The 18,824-nt window shown below is 41.1% G+C and overlaps 10 protein-coding genes across 10 annotated transcripts; 4 read left to right on the forward strand and 6 right to left on the reverse strand.

The window, feature by feature from the left end:
* Positions 1-7: 7 nt before the first annotated feature.
* On the reverse strand, positions 8-2,152 carry PAS_chr1-3_0093 (Protein with similarity to bovine phospholipase A1; the record flags this gene model as incomplete). Its single annotated transcript, XM_002489387.1, has 1 exon — positions 8-2,152. One exon carries the CDS (start codon positions 2,150-2,152, stop codon positions 8-10), a length of 2,145 nt encoding a protein of 714 aa, XP_002489432.1.
* A 126-nt stretch (positions 2,153-2,278) lies between these two features.
* Positions 2,279-2,737, reverse strand: PAS_chr1-3_0297 (uncharacterized protein; the record flags this gene model as incomplete). The annotated part of the gene is made up of 1 exon (XM_002489388.1): positions 2,279-2,737. One exon carries the CDS (start codon positions 2,735-2,737, stop codon positions 2,279-2,281), a length of 459 nt encoding a protein of 152 aa, XP_002489433.1.
* A 218-nt stretch (positions 2,738-2,955) lies between these two features.
* On the reverse strand, positions 2,956-4,281 carry PAS_chr1-3_0094 (Dihydrolipoyl transsuccinylase, component of the mitochondrial alpha-ketoglutarate dehydrogenase; the record flags this gene model as incomplete). Its single annotated transcript, XM_002489389.1, has 1 exon — positions 2,956-4,281. The coding sequence occupies one exon, from the start codon at positions 4,279-4,281 to the stop codon at positions 2,956-2,958; it is 1,326 nt and encodes a 441-aa protein (XP_002489434.1).
* A 304-nt stretch (positions 4,282-4,585) lies between these two features.
* On the forward strand, positions 4,586-5,281 carry PAS_chr1-3_0095 (Hypothetical protein; the record flags this gene model as incomplete). Its single annotated transcript, XM_002489390.1, has 1 exon — positions 4,586-5,281. The coding sequence occupies one exon, from the start codon at positions 4,586-4,588 to the stop codon at positions 5,279-5,281; it is 696 nt and encodes a 231-aa protein (XP_002489435.1).
* Positions 5,282-5,497: 216 nt separating this feature from the next.
* Positions 5,498-5,845, forward strand: PAS_chr1-3_0096 (Hypothetical protein; the record flags this gene model as incomplete). The annotated part of the gene is made up of 1 exon (XM_002489391.1): positions 5,498-5,845. One exon carries the CDS (start codon positions 5,498-5,500, stop codon positions 5,843-5,845), a length of 348 nt encoding a protein of 115 aa, XP_002489436.1.
* Positions 5,846-5,949: 104 nt separating this feature from the next.
* PAS_chr1-3_0097 (Hypothetical protein) lies at positions 5,950-6,831 on the reverse strand (the record flags this gene model as incomplete). Its single annotated transcript, XM_002489392.1, has 1 exon — positions 5,950-6,831. The coding sequence occupies one exon, from the start codon at positions 6,829-6,831 to the stop codon at positions 5,950-5,952; it is 882 nt and encodes a 293-aa protein (XP_002489437.1).
* Positions 6,832-7,036: 205 nt separating this feature from the next.
* Positions 7,037-9,640, reverse strand: PAS_chr1-3_0098 (DNA binding component of the SBF complex (Swi4p-Swi6p), a transcriptional activator; the record flags this gene model as incomplete). Its single annotated transcript, XM_002489393.1, has 1 exon — positions 7,037-9,640. The coding sequence occupies one exon, from the start codon at positions 9,638-9,640 to the stop codon at positions 7,037-7,039; it is 2,604 nt and encodes an 867-aa protein (XP_002489438.1).
* Positions 9,641-10,082: 442 nt separating this feature from the next.
* PAS_chr1-3_0298 (uncharacterized protein) lies at positions 10,083-10,958 on the forward strand (the record flags this gene model as incomplete). Its single annotated transcript, XM_002489394.1, has 1 exon — positions 10,083-10,958. One exon carries the CDS (start codon positions 10,083-10,085, stop codon positions 10,956-10,958), a length of 876 nt encoding a protein of 291 aa, XP_002489439.1.
* Positions 10,959-11,259: 301 nt separating this feature from the next.
* PAS_chr1-3_0099 (uncharacterized protein) lies at positions 11,260-13,119 on the forward strand (the record flags this gene model as incomplete). Its single annotated transcript, XM_002489395.1, has 1 exon — positions 11,260-13,119. One exon carries the CDS (start codon positions 11,260-11,262, stop codon positions 13,117-13,119), a length of 1,860 nt encoding a protein of 619 aa, XP_002489440.1.
* An 87-nt stretch (positions 13,120-13,206) lies between these two features.
* PAS_chr1-3_0100 (Phosphatidylinositol-4-kinase that functions in the Pkc1p protein kinase pathway) lies at positions 13,207-18,782 on the reverse strand (the record flags this gene model as incomplete). The annotated part of the gene is made up of 2 exons (XM_002489396.1): positions 13,207-18,706; positions 18,769-18,782. 2 exons carry the CDS (start codon positions 18,780-18,782, stop codon positions 13,207-13,209), a joined length of 5,514 nt encoding a protein of 1,837 aa, XP_002489441.1.
* Positions 18,783-18,824: the final 42 nt, after the last annotated feature.

Here is an 18,824-nt window from a genome sequence, read left to right on the forward strand (position 1 = left end):
CGGCCTTTCATAACCATTCGTTATCATCGTCACCAGATGACATAAGGACTGCACTTTTGGAAACAAGTTGGGATTTACTTTTTGGGGACAACAACTCACGTAAAACAAATGCTGTTAGATCCTTATTTTCAAAGTATGTTGTATGGGCCTTGATAGCGTTTATAATTGAAATATCAAACAGTCCTTCACTGAGACAATAGTCCACTCTCCCGCTGTAATTCAATTGTTTTATTACCTTCAAACTTTCGGCAGAAATGTCTACTCTAGTCGACTTTGAACTAGATGACTTCTTATACGACTCTTCGGGTGAATCTGAGGAAAGATTTTCAGTCTCAGGCTTCTTACTATCCAGAAGTAGCAGTTCTCCAATAGATTTGTTTCCAAACAGTTTACTTATGTTATTGGTCAATTTGTCTCCAAATTCGTCACCAAAATCTGTAATCTCTTTCAACTGAGAATCAAATCCAGATTTATTAGCAAATGGAACCGGAGAAGGCTTGAATTTGGTAAATTCAGACCTAATTAAAGGCTCTACTCTGTACCCAATTGAGTCACAGGGGTGGAAAATGTTATAGAAATTTTCACACTTTGGCCCTACACAAGGTCTTTCCAGCACTTCCTTGTCGATATCATTAACAGACACCAAATTTTCCTCGGATCTAGGAGCAATATTTTGCCTTTTTAATAGACTGAAAACGCCCAACGGAGAACCCAATGCGAAATAATTTTCTACCTTAAACTTGAGGTATCTTTTATGATCAAAGTTTGGGTCTTCAAAGTTTAAGTTATCAGGCTGTTTGCATAGAATATCAAAAAAAATTGCACTTCCCAAAGAATGACCAACGAAAGATACTTTTCCATTCCATCCTGGATTGTTTTGTAAAAACTTGTCATAAACATCATTACATTGCTGTACGACAGATGAGAGGATTCGTTTCTTGTACCAACTATCATAATAAAGCAATATGTCTAAAACAACATTACCGAGAAGATTTCTCAAAGGCCTTAAAGCATCAACCGTGATATCAGAAACAGAGGGAAGTTTTTTGACTCCATCATTTTCGTCTATCACGCTGATTGGCTCATCAATTGAAAACCCTAAGTTATACCTCCAGATAACTGGTAAAACTTGAATGCCATGGTTACTTGCAGAAGGGCTAATCTCTTGTAACTCTGAGTCCTCTTTCAATGCAGTAGCAAGTCCCTTCCTAAAGATATTTATGTCATGAATAAAGTTCACACTCTCCAGTTTAGTTCCTAGAGATTGACCAATGCCATGGCAACATAACACTATATGATTAATGTCACGCTTGGTATCTTTGTCTTCCTTAGCAAAGTCATTTTTCATGTGGTATTCCATTTTTTCTTCAGCTTGGTCACTCTTGGCATTCTTATCAATTGCAGTATCAGTGAAAAAATTTATGAATGAGTAGTCTCCAAAGGCAGAAGTGGATCCCTTATTTACCTGTGCTTTATCCTTTTCTTTGGCTTTGTAACCTCTCTCAATCTTATAGTCCGAAAAAATAGACTTTTTCAACTCATCCGCCAATGGATTCAGCAATTGAATCAAAAGTTTTGAGCTTTTAGGTAGTATAAAAACAGTTTTATCGTCCTTGAATAATACAAGTTTCTTTGGTGATTGAGATTCAGACGAGCCGAATGTTTCTGTTATTGTGGTAGTCAAGTCTTCACTCTTCTCTATCGGGGACAACTCTGACGTTTTGTCGTCTAATTCAAATAACATCTGATCCTCTTCCTTGCCCAATTTATCCTTCAAAGCTTGGTATTGTTTCTCGATAAGATCTGCCAACCGTTGATCAATCGGGGTTCCATTAGAAAACCATATTCCTCTTCTGACCTCGTACACCGGGCCTTGCCAGTATATGGGGTATAATTGCCTGGACCTTATATCGCAATTGAACAGCCTATCCTCCAACACTTGCAACACGGTCTTGTCTCCATCTTTGAAAGACTTTTCTAACAAAGAATTATCCGAATCATTGAATGGTAGAAATTTTTGGGGTGGTTTAGTCTGAGTGTACTTGAATTGCTCCGGTTTCGAAATCGGAACATCAACGGCATAAAACCATCTAGCATTGACTCTAAGATGGCTCAGGACTGAGAACTGTCTTCTTACCGAGATTGGGAACATCCAATAGCAAGCAAGAAGGTACAGTTGGAAGAAAAAAACTAACCCGGTAAACGGTCAAACGATGAACAAAAGGAATGAATTTAAACTATGTACAAATATCTCATTTTTCGATAATCAGTATGCATACTATTTGGGGGGCTCATCGTCCAAAATACCCGTTGAGCGCTCCGCCTCCAGACGGGCCCTTGCAAGTCGAGCCCTTTCCTTATTCCTTTTAGTTTCCTGGTCGCGCCTTTCTAGCTCCTGGATCCATAAGTCCTGTCTATGTTGAGCCTTCTCCCTAGCAAGGTCTTCATCTGTCTTTCTTTGCGTGACTTGCTGTCTGTCGTAAATGTAACTACCTCCTACAAGGGCCACAAGAGTCAAACCTTGCAGGCCCACTCTCCAACGGAACCATTTTTGAGCATTCACTCGGTCCCCGGTTCTAACACCTTTTGCTGCCAGAGCGACAGCAACACAGGTAGCCAAACAACCAATAGGCACCAAAGGCTGCTGTTTGCATCTGAACCAGATCTTGTCCAAAATGGACATGTCTTCGAATTCGTCCTTCTTATCAAACGATGATGGGTAATTGACTGAAGCCATGGTATTAGATGATAAGAAGTGAGAGATAGTTTCAAGAAAACGACAGAATTCATATCCCTCATTTCTCGCGAAGCCCATCATCTCCGTCTTTTACTGGTGTACCTACTCAGGTGTAGCATCTACTCTCTACAACGGGTTCTCTCTAAAAGGCAGTTCATTAGAATCGTAGAACAATAAATATCACAAAGATCTTATTTAAAAAAGCTCAGTTCAGTCTCTTACATGAGCAACATCTTGCGTGGATCTTCAATGAGCTCCTTGATCGTCTTGAGGAAAATAACACCCTCTCTACCATCCATCATACGGTGATCGTAAGTCAAAGCAAGGTACATCATTGGACGGGCCTCAATCTTACCTCCGGCAACAACAACTGGCCTCTGTTTAACTCCGTGTAGACCCAGAACAGCAGTCTGAGGAATATTGATGATTGGTGTTCCGTATAACGAGCCAAATACACCTCCGTTGGAGATTGTAAAGGTTCCACCGGCCATGTCCTCTAGAGTTAACTTACCATCTCTAGCTTTCTTACCCAAATTGGAGATCTCTTTCTCTATATCCAAAACAGATAAAGATTCGACGTTACGTACCACCGGCGTAACAAGTCCCTTTGGAGTAGCCACGGCAATGGAAATGTCCATGTAATCACGGTAGACAATGGTATCATTGTTTTCAATTGCAGCGTTAACAGATGGAATGTCCTTGGCGGCAAGGGCGGAAGCACGGGAAAAGGCACCCATGAATCCGAATTTAATGCCAGTCTTCTCCAAAAATTCATCCTTGTACAACTTACGCATTTCCATTAAGGAGGTCATGTCCACCTCGTTAAAAGTAGTCAAGGAAGCGTTAGTGTCTTGAGATTCCTTTAGTCTCTCTGCAATACGTAGTCTCATACGGTTCATTTTAATTCGCTCTTCATTTCTTGAGAAAGTGCCAGCTTTTGGGGCAGAAGTCTCCTCCTTAGTCTGTTTTGGAGTTTCCTTTTTTGCTGGAGCTGCTGGTTCAGCAGTTTTTGGGGGAGGGGCCCAAGCTGCGGCAGGGGGTTCCTCCTTCTTTTCCGTAGATGAAGCTGGGGCTGCCTCTTCAGTCTTCTTCTCACCAGGCTCTTCAGCTTTTGGGGCTGCGGCGGCACCTTCAGGTTTGGCACCAGGTTCAACCTTGAACAGATCCTGTCCAACCTCGACGGTATCTTCCTCGGCAGCTAAAAGTTCAGTTATGGTACCAGCCACTGGGGAATTGACCTCAACATCGATCTTATCCGTTTCGATGGTAGCAACCACCTCATCGGCAGCCACATAATCACCTACTTTCTTTAAGAACTGTGACAGGGTTCCCTCTGTAATAGACTCGGCCATATCTGGAACTTTCACAGTTTGTGATTGAAATCTAATCAACTGAAGAGACCTGGGGGCAATGAGACGTGGGTTGCGGATAGAAGCAGCGCCCATAAATTTGGGTGCAGTTTGAAGGAATCTTCTAGAGGCCATTGGGGTCACTGGTAAGGACACCTTAACCTGCTTGACTAAGCGAGCTGATTTAGAAAACATTATGGGGATGTTAACGAATGGTTGGTGGAAGAAGAGAGGAAATGAATTTCTGACGCTGTCGCAAAGGATTTTAACATCTCGGATCCGTGTCTTTTAAGACATAGGTTCCTGATAGGCGGAGTTCGCGCTGGGCAAGAAGGAACATTCCCGGGCGCCGGGTCTAGGATCCGAGTGATATTGGTAAGAACACTTGTAATTAAAGTATGGGCGGTCGGAGGTGCAGAGAAGAGTGGAAGGAGGAAGCGCGACAGAGAGTGCATTAGCTTCCTGTTTGGCGCTTCCAAGGTCCTCCTGAGAACAAATAATGGATCTGGGGTATGATTCGGAGGACGAAGATGACACAGAGATGGACGATTTGCTGAAACAACAACAAGAGCATAGGAAATATTATGATGGAAAGGTTGTTGGGATGTATAATAAAGTCTCTCTTTTCATCTTCGTTAATATTCCATTAGCTGAAAAAGAGATGGTGGGTATTACAAAATTGGTTGGGCAGATAAACCAACTGTTCAATGACACATATCTGTGTTTTGAGCCCTTAGAGAGCCCGTTGCATATAAGTTTATCGCAGAACTTGCATTTTCAAACTGAAGACGAAAAAGACAGATTTTGCCAGGACTTGTCACTTGAAAGTTTTCAGGAAAACCCTGTCAGGTTAAAGACAAAAGCACCATACTTATTTCAAAGCATCACTTCTAGAAAAATATTCTTATCAATCAAACTTGGCGGCGAGTCGTTGGGTCGCCTGGGCACAATTGTTGGCCAGATTAACCAACGTATACATAGTTACTTCAAGGCACAAGAGTCACACTTGGCCTACCCGCCAGATAACCTGCACATCTCCATTGGAGTATTCAATCCTACCACGAGGGTGTCATCCAAAGACTTAGATGACTTCAATAGGAGACTCTCACGATGGAACGATAATAGTTCTACTGGCACTAATCTTTTCCCGGAGATTTGGCTCTCATCGCCCCAGTGCTCAACGATCGGGGTATAGGTGCCACTCCGAAAAGTAAGCCGCACGATGCTTCCAAGATGGACAGGCCCTAAGCTCATCGACTGCGCGTTCCGTATCCCCCACTGCCACTGCGGACTCCCCCGCCACGAAACCTGCGATTGGAATCCAGACGAAGATCACAGAACTGTTCGCGAATGTGACCCCTACATCTCCAAACTTGAACTGCTCTTCTACGCAACTAGTATTCATTTGCAAATGTCAGATCCAATGGACCCATTATCTGAAGTAAAAGACCCATCTGTTGATGAATCAAAGCTTACTGAGCAGGAGCTCAAACTTTACAGAATGTACGGAAAGATTCCGAAACGTTCAGAGATTTTAAAGTCCAAATTCAAGGACAGGAAGTTTTTTGACTCTGGCGACTACGCCATGTCCAAAGCTGGAGTAAAGCAAGGGGTGGAAGTGAACTCATCACTGAATCCACTCAAGTTGTCTGGTATTGAAGAAATCAGCAGGGTGAACAGGAATTCTATCTGTAACGTCAATAACCCACTTGTTAACGGCAAGTCTCATTTGGAACGAGAGTCTACGAATGATCAGTAGCGTAATATTTTGGAATTGATCACACAAACATATATATATATATAGGTAATGGATGGGAGTATGGATTTCTATGATAATTGTAGTTCCCTTTATTTTCTCATCTTTTATTGGAAGAAGTATCTACCCAATTTCCCAAAAATAATACTTGCAAGAAATACGAAGGACCCAACCCAAAGCACTCGGGCATACGCTTCGGTGTCATGAGAATGAATGAAGCTGTAATCCTTGGGAATTGTGTCATCAAAGCCTACTGCAATTGAAAGAATGATGGAGACCAAAGATATTATGGTTGACGTCAAAAATCCTCCAAGGGTGCCGTCAAGTAGTAGCCAAAGACATGGATTCAGAAGTGACCACGCCAACGATGCCTGAAATGCTGACGTCCACTCCAACTTACGCAATCCAAAACAGATTCCAACCAGAGAAACCGAAGCCCGCATAATTAGACCCAGGTCATTGCTTCCTCTCGATTTATTAGAGTTTTTTGAACTAAACCCTAAAGCACGTTCGATAAAAATAGGAAGCACTGCCAATATGATACCTTCAGTGGCATTACTGATGTAGTACGAGTACTCATCAAATATTTCGTTGCTTTCGAAACGGAAATGGAACTTATGGGCCACAGACTTAATGATGTTCTTAAAAATAAAAAATAACTTGAAATTAGTCAAGTCCGGCAGTATTCCTCTATTATCATGAGTATGTTCAGATACTTTGATGAAAACGTTACCCAAAACTCCAATGATCAGCAAATGATAGGCCAATTTTGCTAACTGAATGTAAATGGGTGGTTTTGGCTGATGTCCGACGACCGTATCATAGTCGTCCACATGTGATGTGTGTTTGCTGATATTGTCATTCAATTCATCATAAATACTGTTGTCTTCGTTGTCCTTATTAATATCCTTATACAGCCCAAAAAGCTCAGGTTCAACAAGGCTTGACTTGGATTCATTCCGGGGTGAATTTGACCCAGACTCTGTCATTTTTGGTGAGTTGTTGAGTGATGGTCTAAGTGGAGGAGAAGTGCGCAATTGCTGGTGGCGCGAGTGTGCATCCTAGCGAGGCCTGGGGAACTAAACGAGCAGGAGATCATCCACCGAAAAATAGCTTCTGCAGGGAGGAAGGAGTACGAGAGAATCAAGACTTCCCCTCTTAAATTGAAAATCATATATCGTTTAGTCTGACTAGCTATATACTTCCACCTTCTAAAAGAGTTTGCTCAATTCCGTTCAACAGATCATCATCCACATCCTCGATTTGCAGCCCACATGCCTTCGAAATCAGCTTCTTGTACTTGTAAAGTCGATTACCTGCAAGGTCATCCTTACTATTGACGTTCACATCGGCTAAGGAATGGATAATCTCATTTACCAGCTTCATGCGGTTGAATTGTAAAATGCTCAGATCAATTGCCAGCTTGATGGCAGTCTCTTTTTCGTTAAGCTGTTCTGTATGATCTAAATGCTTCTCTTCTTGGCGATGAACCAACTTTGCTAACTGTAACGATTGTGACCTTTCCCAAAGTCTGGTCAATTCTTCAACGTTAGAATTCAAAACCTCTGTCATTTTGCTAACCTGTTTATTCGCTTCGTTGATAAAAACAGCGGTACTCATCTTATTCTGGTCCATATTCATTCTTGAGGAGATCTCTTGTGAAATACGAGCTATAGTCTTTTCCAAGTAGTGAGCCTCTGTCGTCAAATCTTTAATCATTCTTGAATAATGCTCACCTTCATCATCCTTCTCGGCCATTTCAGTTTCAAAAGTTTCATTCAAGTTATTGATAACATCCGGAAGTTTCTCCCGTAGTTCTTTAAATGAGACATTTCCTTCCTGTTCCGAAGTACTCAAGTTCATTGAACTATCGCATTGTGAAACTGTCTTCGGTGTATCCTGAGGAATCGAGGGATTATAGGTGATCATCTCTGGAGACAATAACTGCTGTCGTTGATGAAGCTGACTATGTATCTGAGAAGTAGCAGGAACAATTGACATTTGAGTTTGATCTGAGAGAACACTGCTATTATACTGTGGATAATACGCCACTTGATCATTAAATATTCCAATAGATGGCTTGTTGTCAGTGCTGTTAACTCGACCCCTTCTCTGCGTTGAAGATTTAGACGAAGTTCTCTTAGCCTTTTGCAAATCTTCCCAATGTAATTTTTCTAGCAGATCAATGGACAGCATGTCTTTACATGATTGTTTTCTTCTGTTTACAAGTTCAACAGATGCTCCATTGGATAAGAGGAGCTTTATGAACTGTGCATTGCCAGTTCTGGCAGCAATGTGTAGAGAGGAGTCTCCATTATTGTCCTGGTGGTTTAATAAAATCTTCAATAAATCTTTATCTTTATTATCTGGAGAAGCCGTTTCGGCCAGACGTTGAGTTTCTCGTACAAATTCAAGTATTCCTTGAAAATAATACTCTAATGGTTGAATCTTATCTGGGATACTAGTGAGTTCCATCATGTAATGTAATGGTATTCGACCATTAGCGTCTGGAATAATCAGGCAGTCTTTCAGCAAATGTAAAAGCTGCGAAAAGTTCATTAACTCGTATGAGTTGTTGAATCCAACCAGCTTAGAAAGGGCGTTTAGCCCTGAATTGTTTGTGATTAGAGGATCGGCTCTATTCTTTAGCAGGGCCTCCACTACTGGCACCGAACCAATAGATGCGGCCCAATGCAGTGCTGTGTGGCCTTCGTCATCGATCGGTATATCGAGGTTAAACCCTTCAGGCACCTCAATTAAATAATAGGGAACTTGTTCATTGTCCTCGGTAAAATAGTTTAGTAACAACTCTGTGTAAAACTGCTGGGTGCTCAGATGAGGAGGCCTTATGATAGGCAGTTGTGAGTCATCGTGCGGTATTTTTCCATTTTGCAGGGATACGTTGGAAGACACAGAGGTATCGCTGTTTTTGCGACCATGTTGATGTAACTCGTCTTGGGACCAGTTCTCCGTGGTTGATAGGGAGCCTTGAGAATTATGTACAGCCTGCACTGTTTTAGCAGTTTGAAAGTTCTGAAACCGTGGCACAGGATTTTGGTTGTAGGTAAAATTGTTCTGTGAAGGGATTATTGCCTGTTGGTTATTGATAAATTGAGTGTACTGTGGCTGCGGATGTTGTTGCTGTTGTTGTAGCAGTTGCTGCTGCTGCTGAAATGTAGGCGGTTGCGAGTAGATATATGTGCTGACTTGCGGGACAGGGTACTGCTGGGAGTGCTGCGACTTTGAAATTAGAGGCGGATGTTGAGAGTAGCCATCATGCAACTGATATTGGGGAATATGAGCAGGTTGTTCCAATTTAGTGTTGGTGAATGTATGTTGAACTGGCAATTGCACCTGCTGTTTTATTTTCTTGGGAGTGGCCCGCCTCCTCTTGGGTGATCCAGTCGAATTGTTACCCGACTGTAGATTATGCTTGGCTGGAGTTGGTTTCTGTTTGTTTCTCTTTGGCATAGGATCCTTTGAAGGATCCCAATATAGAACTGGCAAGTCAGCATCACCGAATCCGTAGTTCATCGCTAAATTGCGAGCAATGTCCAAAGGCGTCCATGTACCCTGGAACCTACCGTAACCTCCTTGGATCCTCTGGTGGGTTTTGTCATGTACTTCCTTTTCCAGTATCTTGGTTCTCTGGGCTTTAGGAAACTGGGCAATCTTTAGAATCTGAGTAACGTTCACCCAATCATCTGAACACCGTCGCATTAGTGGGAAAGTGTTGCATATACACTCATAAACATCGACGGATGAGTATGTTGCGATGTAAATCTCTGAGGTAGTCATTGCTGCCGTCGGTAAAGAGGCAGGGAGAAAGATACAAAGTGCAAAAGTAGAGTTGAAGCACTTTTAATTTGAATGTAGTAGAGTGTAAGATTGATGCAAATTGCGGTTAAAGGAGCAAAAATAGGAAGCAAAAAAAATCTTTGTAAATGTCCTATTGCTAATTGCGATGTGTGTTCCTTTTCTGGGCCTTCAACTCGATCAAAGATAGCAACGCAGGGAGTTTTGGTCGGCTATGAAAGAGAGGTAAGGTAAACGACTCTGAATTTCCTATAACACAGTTGTTCCCTCGACTGGTAGGTAAAGGTTGGAACACCCACGATTACCCTTTTAGGTAAATAAAAAAACTGACGCGTTTGATTAATTTGACACATCCGACATCGAGAATGTCATAATCAGTGGAAGGTAATTTTTTCTTTTTCTTTTTTCGTCTTGCTTGGTCTAGATGTTCAGACATGCCAAAAAGCCCTCTTGGTTTGCATATTTGGAACTTCCAACAAGTCACCACCAAAGAAACATATTAACCAATCATGTTGCTAGATACAACAAGTTCATATCCCAAAGAATAAAAGATTTTAGAGAGGGGAAGTTTGAAGGTTTAGTGTTGAACAGTAATCCTTACAACATTGCATTGAACCGAACCCTTTTCCAAAATAGAAAGGGCGATGGTTCAGACTTAACCATCAAAACGGAAAAATACCCAAGGATAATAAGAAATTCGGAAAAGTTACAGTTTGATCCCTTTTTCTCACCCGAAACGCTTTCTAACACAACACACTCGATGCTCCACATATCCCTGAGTCCCAACTTGGAATTTCGCAATGCTCAGTCTTGGAAGTCATTTCACAACAGTTCAATCAAGTCAAAGGCTTTTCCTGAAAAAAAGATCAGTATCTCGTTTAGTCCAAGGATACACGTTACCCAAGCGTTTGTAGCTATCACTCCGACGTATGAATCACTGGTACCTGTGAAAGCGTTGTTTTCTCATTTTGTAAACTGTCTGAAACCGTGGGCAAAAGATGTGAAGTTTAATCAGCCTCTCAGCTCACCTTCTAAGGTTTTATTTCACACCTCGTTGGGAAAATTTCATCACGCAAGAGATAACATACTGAATGATAGTGAGATGATCTTTCTATCAGAAATTCTATCTAGATCAACGGAAGATCTCAAAAAAATTGTGGAACCAAACTGTCATGCCCAATTGGACTCTTTGACACCAGCTGAGTATTACCTGTCCGAAGGGGAGTTGTCTCAACTCGTTTTTGAGGTCAACCACTACAAAGTCAGATATGGCTTCTCCACATTGAGAGTACAACTGTAAATAATAACCTAATGTATTATGTAATCCCTAATCGTAACTTCAAAATTTTAAATTTTTTTCTCGATCATCTTGCATATATCACAATAGCTGTTCCTGCAACACCAATTTTTCAGCTTTTGTTTATTCTTGCCCTAAAAGGGGAATTCCATGTTAAATGAGGTTCATAGCACACCTACTTTGCTTAGATCTTCTTGATCTTAACCTGCTCACACACAACACTTCTTACCACCCAACTGTGCTTTTCTAAGCTTTAGTAGTAAACGCAGAGGCTAGTGGATTGTGAACTTTCAGTTATTTCGTCATGGACTCCAACTCTTACTGGAGTTCACAAGAACTCAATTACAACTACAAGTCAGATCCGTTTTATGACCCAAACTCTAACGGGATAATGCCAGAGCTAAAGCAAGTTCCACTTCCAACCGAAGACTTCACAAACTTTGATATCGACGACGTATTAAAACAAACGCTCCACAATTTGGAGGATTTGGACATTCCAATAGGGCCAGCATCTATTGGTGTGAATGCTAGCAGTTATGGTCAACATCCACAACACAATAAAGGCCACTCCAGGAAAACTAGTGGAAGTGGGATATTTGGTTTTACTGGTGAAAACAGACAGTTGTGTATACCAGGAATATCCCCCCAGTTGCTCCGGAAAACTCCAAAGACTGTTCAAATGCCAGATTTGGAGACAGATCGGTATACGGATGAGCCTCCAGGACACTATTTGAGTTCTGATTGGGATTTACCATTGGAAAGTCAGATCCTCCCTCCCTCAAGCGGAGTGACATTGCTGCCAAGCTCGCCAGTTAAGGAGCCAGAAAGTGGACGTCCTGATCACTATAAGTTCCCTCCATCTGATAGAACCAGTACCTTGGATTCATCAGAGAGAGAAAAAGATCAGATATATAAGAACCATTTTTCTGTCAACTACTTAAAATCATTGACAAGAATGGATAAACACCATGAGAATGGACTGGAACCTATAAATAACCAGTCAATTGGCAACACAGGACATATAAACAACTTCGCCAGAGAACCCCGGTATGTTGACGATATTACACCTCTATTGGAAACGAATTTTGACTCCAACGTTGAGGAAAGTCATATTGATCCAAATAAACCTTTGGAAGAACAAACTGCCGAACATCAGGGACAATTTTTCTCTCAAAAGCCCACACAAACTGTTCAGATGCGGTCTCTCCCTGTTCCCGCTCCTAATTTAGTGCCCACTTCTAGTCCTATTGCAATCCCAATTCCCGCCAACAGTGGAACGATAGGACAACAGCAGAATAGCTCACCTTCCTTCAAAGGATTCATGGCTAATTCCTCTCCTTTACGTCCAGATATCTATCAAACCCCACAGCACCAACACCACCAAATACTGGGAATCACCCCAGATACCCCAGATAGGAGACCTGATAGTGGAGTATCTTGGAAAATTGTTGTCGATGGACAAATCGATTCCACCGATAGCTCTCCAACCCGAAAGTGCTCAACCATGAAAACCACCCTTCCAAGAGGACACTTAGACTATTACTTTGTGGGACCTAATGAGGACCGCCTGTACACATGTATGTACAACAACTGTGGTAAGTTATTCACACGAATATCAAACATTAGAGCTCATGTCCAAACACATTTATGTGATCGACCATTCACCTGTGATATATGTGGGAAAAAGTTCGTCAGAAATCATGATCTTCGAAGGCATAAAAAGAAACATCAAGATTACACTCAAGTCTGCCCTTGTGGAAAAAAGTTCTCTCGAAGGGATGCTTTGAAAACACATAGAGAAAGAAATATATGCATAGGAGGTTTTGATAGTGACAGAGGAGTCTCCAAATCAGATGTTGGCAAAGGACGGCCGAAAAAAATAAAACAGCTGGAGGCAGGGGATATAGTTGTAGCCATGGTGAACGAAATGGATGATTCTCCAATCAAACAAACTATGAAATCACCCAAAGAGAGGAAACAAGATCATGTGACAGAGCAAACTGAAGAAAAACAACAATCGAAACAAAGTGAAGACTCCAAAAATCTGAAGCTGGACTTGTATGAGGAGAAAACCGATGTTGACGATAAACAGGAATTTGATTACTTGGAAGATGATTATTCATTCAATGACCTCAGTTTCCGTAGCACACAGTTTGCTTATTAGAAGAAGATGATGATCATAATGATAATTGTGGGACTACAATAGTGTTGAATTTGTAACATATTCATTTCGATTAGTTTCATTTTAGGTTTAGTAGGGGATACCGTTGGTAATTTTTTGAAATTCATCATAGCCCTTAGTGGGTAAACTTTCAAATGACTTGCTGATTAATCCTCTCATGTAGTTTGCCGCTTGTCTTTCTGTCTTGTCGGGCACAAATCTAGCTCTCAATCTTTTGATTGTTGCAGGTTTGAAACATGGAAGACCGCTATCCAACATTGGAACTATGCATCTCACAATCGTTTCCATGTAAGGTCTTGCGGATAAGAATGCCTTAACGCATAGCTCTTCAAACCATCTATAAGCCTGAGTACTTGTGTTTCCTCCCATTACATTAACCATCTCTTTAGTTAGTTTGAAAGGTGACTGTTCAAACTTGACTCCACCGGGAACTATATCAAAACAGAACCCAAAGTCGATATGAAGAATGTGGCCTTCACTATCGTACATAATGTTACCATTGTGACGGTCTTTGAACTGTAACAAATAAGATATCACAGAGTAAGCTGCTAATGATTTGACAAAATTGGCACGGGCCTTCTGAAACTCGGATGAAGTTTCGGGTCCAAACTTGGAGATGAAGTACTCATAAAGACCATTTACAGCTTCCCTACCCAGCATGTCACGAGAAACAGAATTTGGCAACACATCAATCACTCCGCAACCAGGAGCCGTAGCCGTAACTTTATATGGAAAGACGTAAAGGTCAACTCCTGAGTTCATCCAGATAGTTCTAAATAAAGAAATCAACTGTAACGCCAGAACGTCTTGCCTACAGTCATCACCCACTTTGAAGATTGCAGAGATGTCTGTAACTCGATACTGGGGAATTCCATCACCGTTTTCGTCATCTTCGACTGGTTTGCGAACCTTGAAAGAGGCGATAAAAGGCGCTTTTGCATGCGATTGTAAAGGCTTTCCTGATTTACGATGTATATCCACCACGTCACCATTAGGATTACTGGGTAAATAGACACCTCGAAGAACTTCAATTTTAGCCATTTCTTCATCGATCTTTATCTTCTTCTCAGCTTTCGACTTTTTAATGTAAGGTTTCAGCTTCCCCGAAATACCAGTGACTTGGTCAAAGAAATTGAACTCTCTTTTATAAAACTCAAGGTCAACCGGGCGGAAAGATTTTTTCATTTCGATTAGGACTTGATCCAACTTTGGTTTGATATCATCAGGAATCGTTGCTTCTTCGTCTTTGTAACTGTTAGCCATCATATTCCAGATAATTTGATGGGCAAATAGTTGGGAAACCTGAGCTGTCTCCAAGACAAATCGAGTGGTATAACCCCATTCATTGTCATACCGCAGCGCCTGCACAATCTGGGGAACGTAGAAGAAAGTTAGTTGAACGTCATAGCTTTCCAAAGATCTCATAGCAAACTGAAGTACCGTGGGGTTCCTGTTGTATGGGGGTAAAAAGAGAGCAATGGAATCAATTGGTGAAACAGGTTCCCATATTAGTAGTGATTTAGGAACAATCAAATCCCTGGAGTTATCGAGGTTTAACAAGAATGGAACCGCGTTGGGATAATTGATTGCTGCAATCGGATTGGAAGCCAAAAGATCCCTTAATGCACCGGTCAGCTTGTTGTTATTATAACGACTAGCCAGATTGATGGCCAAACCTGGGTTGATTGAAAACGCATCATTTATTTGAGTTTCAGTAACAGGACCAAGCATGTACTTGTTTCGAATATCATTTGTTCCAAGAACGTTATTCCATACGTATACATTGTTCAACTCATGATCCAGGAAACTCAATAGTAAACGTTTTTGGCTCTCTAATCCAGCATACAGCTGCAAATTCATTTTTCGAAACAGGTTGGTAACCTCGATAAGTACATCAAAATCAGATTTCAGCCAATTTCTATTGCCTCCAAATGGAAACTTGAATGGCTTGATAAACCATGAAAGGGCGGCCTCAATCAACGCATAAGCTAAAGGTTCAGAAAAGGAAGACTTAGCACGAAAGTTGACCTGGAATACTGAAATTCCTAGCTTAATGAGTTCGAACCTTGGTAAACGGGCATATGGATGGATACTAGCTTTTTTCAAGCTTCTCAAGGCAAACAAGACGGTATCAGAATACGATCTTAGTATATGATAACTTTGGTATCTGGTTGCCTCAAAATTGGAAAGGAAGAATCGGATAAGTAATAAATGTGGGACAATATTGTCGACAGCTTTCTTCCCAAGTCTATCCATCTTTGCTCTATCAGATGGCATGTACTCCATTGGAGCAAATTCTGGTTCAGTAATATCAAATGATCGATTAAACAATGAGTGACCCTTTTGAATCGATAGCTCCCACTGATGTAAAATTTCTGCTATAATCGAGCTGGAAAGCTGTGGGAACTCTTTGATTATTGATAACCAGAAATTAATGGCAGTAGGTAAGATAATATTCTTCGTGCATTGGAATGGAATAGAAATTGCGCATTTCAGCAAATGAGCGGTATCATTTCTCGCTGGATGAATAGTTCCAATGCAGCTCTCCAAAACCTCTAGTATATGACGGTCAGTCACCTTCTTATTGCTTTTCAAGTTTTGCTCCAGCTCAATGCATCGTTTATATGCATCTTCAATCGTCTCTTGGCTAGTCAAACTTCCGTCTTTCGGGAACAATCTGCTCAAATCGGCTAAGCTGAAATGACCTTTAGTCAAAGAGTGACTTGTTGCCTTCTGCCGTAAAAATTGTACAGCACAGGATTTTCCGAAATTTTCTTCATCATTGTATCTGCCATCATAATTGGTTGTTAGATAAGAGTAAAACAACGAATTAACATCCTGCCCGCATTTGGAAATACACAAGTTGACCCATTTGTTGGCATAATCGATGAACTTTCTCAGAGTACTTTTCCTCCAAGATTCAGAATCGCTGAGTTGAAGCCTAATATCAGATGCCTCTGAATAAAACTCGACGGTGGGATTATATTCATTCTCAGCAAAATCTCTTACAGAATCCTGCAGTAATGTAAGAATATCCAAGAGGGAGAACAAGCTAGTGTGATGGCACAAAGATGATGGAATGTTGCAAACAAGGTAGTCGCAACATTGGAATGCAGTACTTTGAGTCACAGTTTCTCTAGAGCAACAATAGGTCATCATGGTCTTCAACTGGTAGGGAATTCTTTCTGTCAAAAATCCGGGCCATAAAGGATAATCGCAAAGCTGCACATACTTCTTTGTGAAAGCTAAAGAGATCCCGCCAATTAAATGTTCCACACCAGTGGTATGAACGCTTGGATCTGAGAAATAAGCCAAAATCTTATGACAGATTCCTGTTTGCACTCTCAAAGATTCTAGAAAACTCACGGAGCCTAAAAATAGAATCTCTGTTGTGGATGATTGAAGTTCAAATCCTCTGGTGTTTACTTTACCTGACTTAAGGTAGGAAATGACAACTTCTTTCTGGCTTTTAATATTCCTGTTGGACGTACCACGGCGTAGTACAGCATTCATCCGGATGGACGTTTCGGTCTTATTCCATGACTCAGCAGAGGCAAGTGGAGGTGACGATCTTGCAATTCTCAACAAATACTCTTTATGTTCTTCAAAGAGTGTAGATGACTCCGAAAATCCGTGAATAATCATGTTATACCATACATCCTGAAAAAGGCTTGTAATCTCCAAATTTTTTATTACTAACGGCTCCTCTGTAAAGTCTGGAAGTAACCTAGCCAAAGGTTTCAAGTAGAAAGCAATTTGTACAGCAATGCCCGAAATCTCTTTATTCGAACGATGATGCTCCAATTCTTCCACATCACCAAAGTTGCTTACACAAGAAAGAAGCTCCTTTAAATAAAGGGAATATTTTGTCGAAAAGGGAGAATCGTGCAATCTGGAAGAAATGGAGTAGAGTACATCCATAGTCGAAGACACTAATTGCAGATTGTTTTTTTCGAAAGCGATTTGCACTGTAAAAGAAAAATGCTTCATGACGGCATTAAACTCATCTTCAGAAGCAAACAATGTGCAATCAGCTAATGCCAATAGGATATGTTTATCAAGCACTGAAACAGAAAAAGAATACTTTTGTGTAAGAATGTTGATAACCAGTAAAGTTATGGAGTCGTCGTTTAAGGTCTTTGTGAATGAGATCAATGTTGTCGTTATATTTTTCAAAAAGTGAGATTCAAAACTGTCCAGTGACACGTTGTCCGTTTGATTACCAGTAGTGGCAACTTGACTCAATCTTCTGAGTTTCCCAGCGGACTCATCATCTGTAGACAGGGCATTAGTTAGAGAATAAATTGTAGTAATAACATCATCCTGCGTCAATGGCTTCATAGCTGAAGCAATGAACACAGCATTTTTTGCACATATCGTTTCATTGACGTCTACAGAGCCCAACAATAATGGATAAGCCTTGAGTAAGTTGTAGCCAAAATTGACATCAAAGTATGCCAGAAGAGCGCTCAGGCTGACAACCGTGTGACCCAGATCTTTGTGTGTCATACATCCGGGATGAGATAATGAAAATGAAATGAAGGACTTGAGATCGTCAGTAGTAGCTACCTCAGAATAAATTGCGAATCCAAGGATCTGCAAAAAATTAGACTTGGCTCGGTAAAGGACCTGAATTCTCGCAAACGATGATAACGAAATGAATGAAGCTCCAGTATCCATGAGATTACAATTGTGAATGCTGCTTTCAAGTAATCTATTGAGAAAGTCGCCAAGTCTGTTCTGAATTTCTTTTGGAAATGCTATCAACGGAGTATTCTGAGTTGATGTATTGGCAACAACGTCTTCTTCTAACAATTCATATTTTCGTTTCTTCTCCTGGAGGCATGTAGTAACAAGTGCTCTATTCGGACAAAATTGATACTCTAAGTACGATTGGAAAAAACGTCCAACTGCCTCCACAAATATCAAAGAGCAAAACTCATTATCGTCGGAAAGAAAATTCTCAATTATTTCTGCGTATGCTGGAGTGGCACTATCAATTAGCTGTTCAACTTTCTCCAATAACTCGGCACTCAAAAGATCTAAAAGTCTGGGAAGAAGCTTCTGAAAAGAAATTAAATGCACATTGTCTATGAGCCCTTCAATGAACCCATAAAGAGAAAAAAAAGCTGGAAGTTCCACATCATTGATCGACATGAAACTGTCCAGGTATTGCAAAAACAATCCCTCAACTTCAAGACGAGAGCTTTCAAAATGATTGGCAAATGTTATCAGACCGGACGTTATGTGCCGCGTGAGATAAGACCACGGTGTTGGGCCAAAGTTTTGGAGGGTTCCATAAAATGAAAACCCTTGGTTTAGACATTGCAACAACTGATGGGACAAACACTTGAAAAGCTCTCTTCTCGTCTTCTCTGACACCAAATCAGGTACAGAATGACATAATGCAATGATATCTTCCAAATCAACACAATCCAGTTGCTTTTCTTCCTTCTGAATTTTGTGAGTAGAAAGGAGGACCGCCTGAACCACCTTTCCACGAGTCTTCTCCAAAGGGGTCGACACCAGCTTTTTCAAAGCAGCCAAACGAAGCGAGTCGCCTGAAATTCTATTTCGACGTTAGTAAGGGGGCCGTGCGGCAGATCGAGTTCAACTACGTGGTTTACTTACCCATAGTGCTGCATTGTGTCCTGGGTCGAAACTGTTGACTTACGGGACTGAAATAT

This window comes from Komagataella phaffii, chromosome 1 (genome assembly GCF_000027005.1).
Source record: "Komagataella phaffii GS115 chromosome 1, complete sequence".
NCBI lineage: Eukaryota > Fungi > Ascomycota > Pichiomycetes > Pichiales > Pichiaceae > Komagataella > Komagataella phaffii.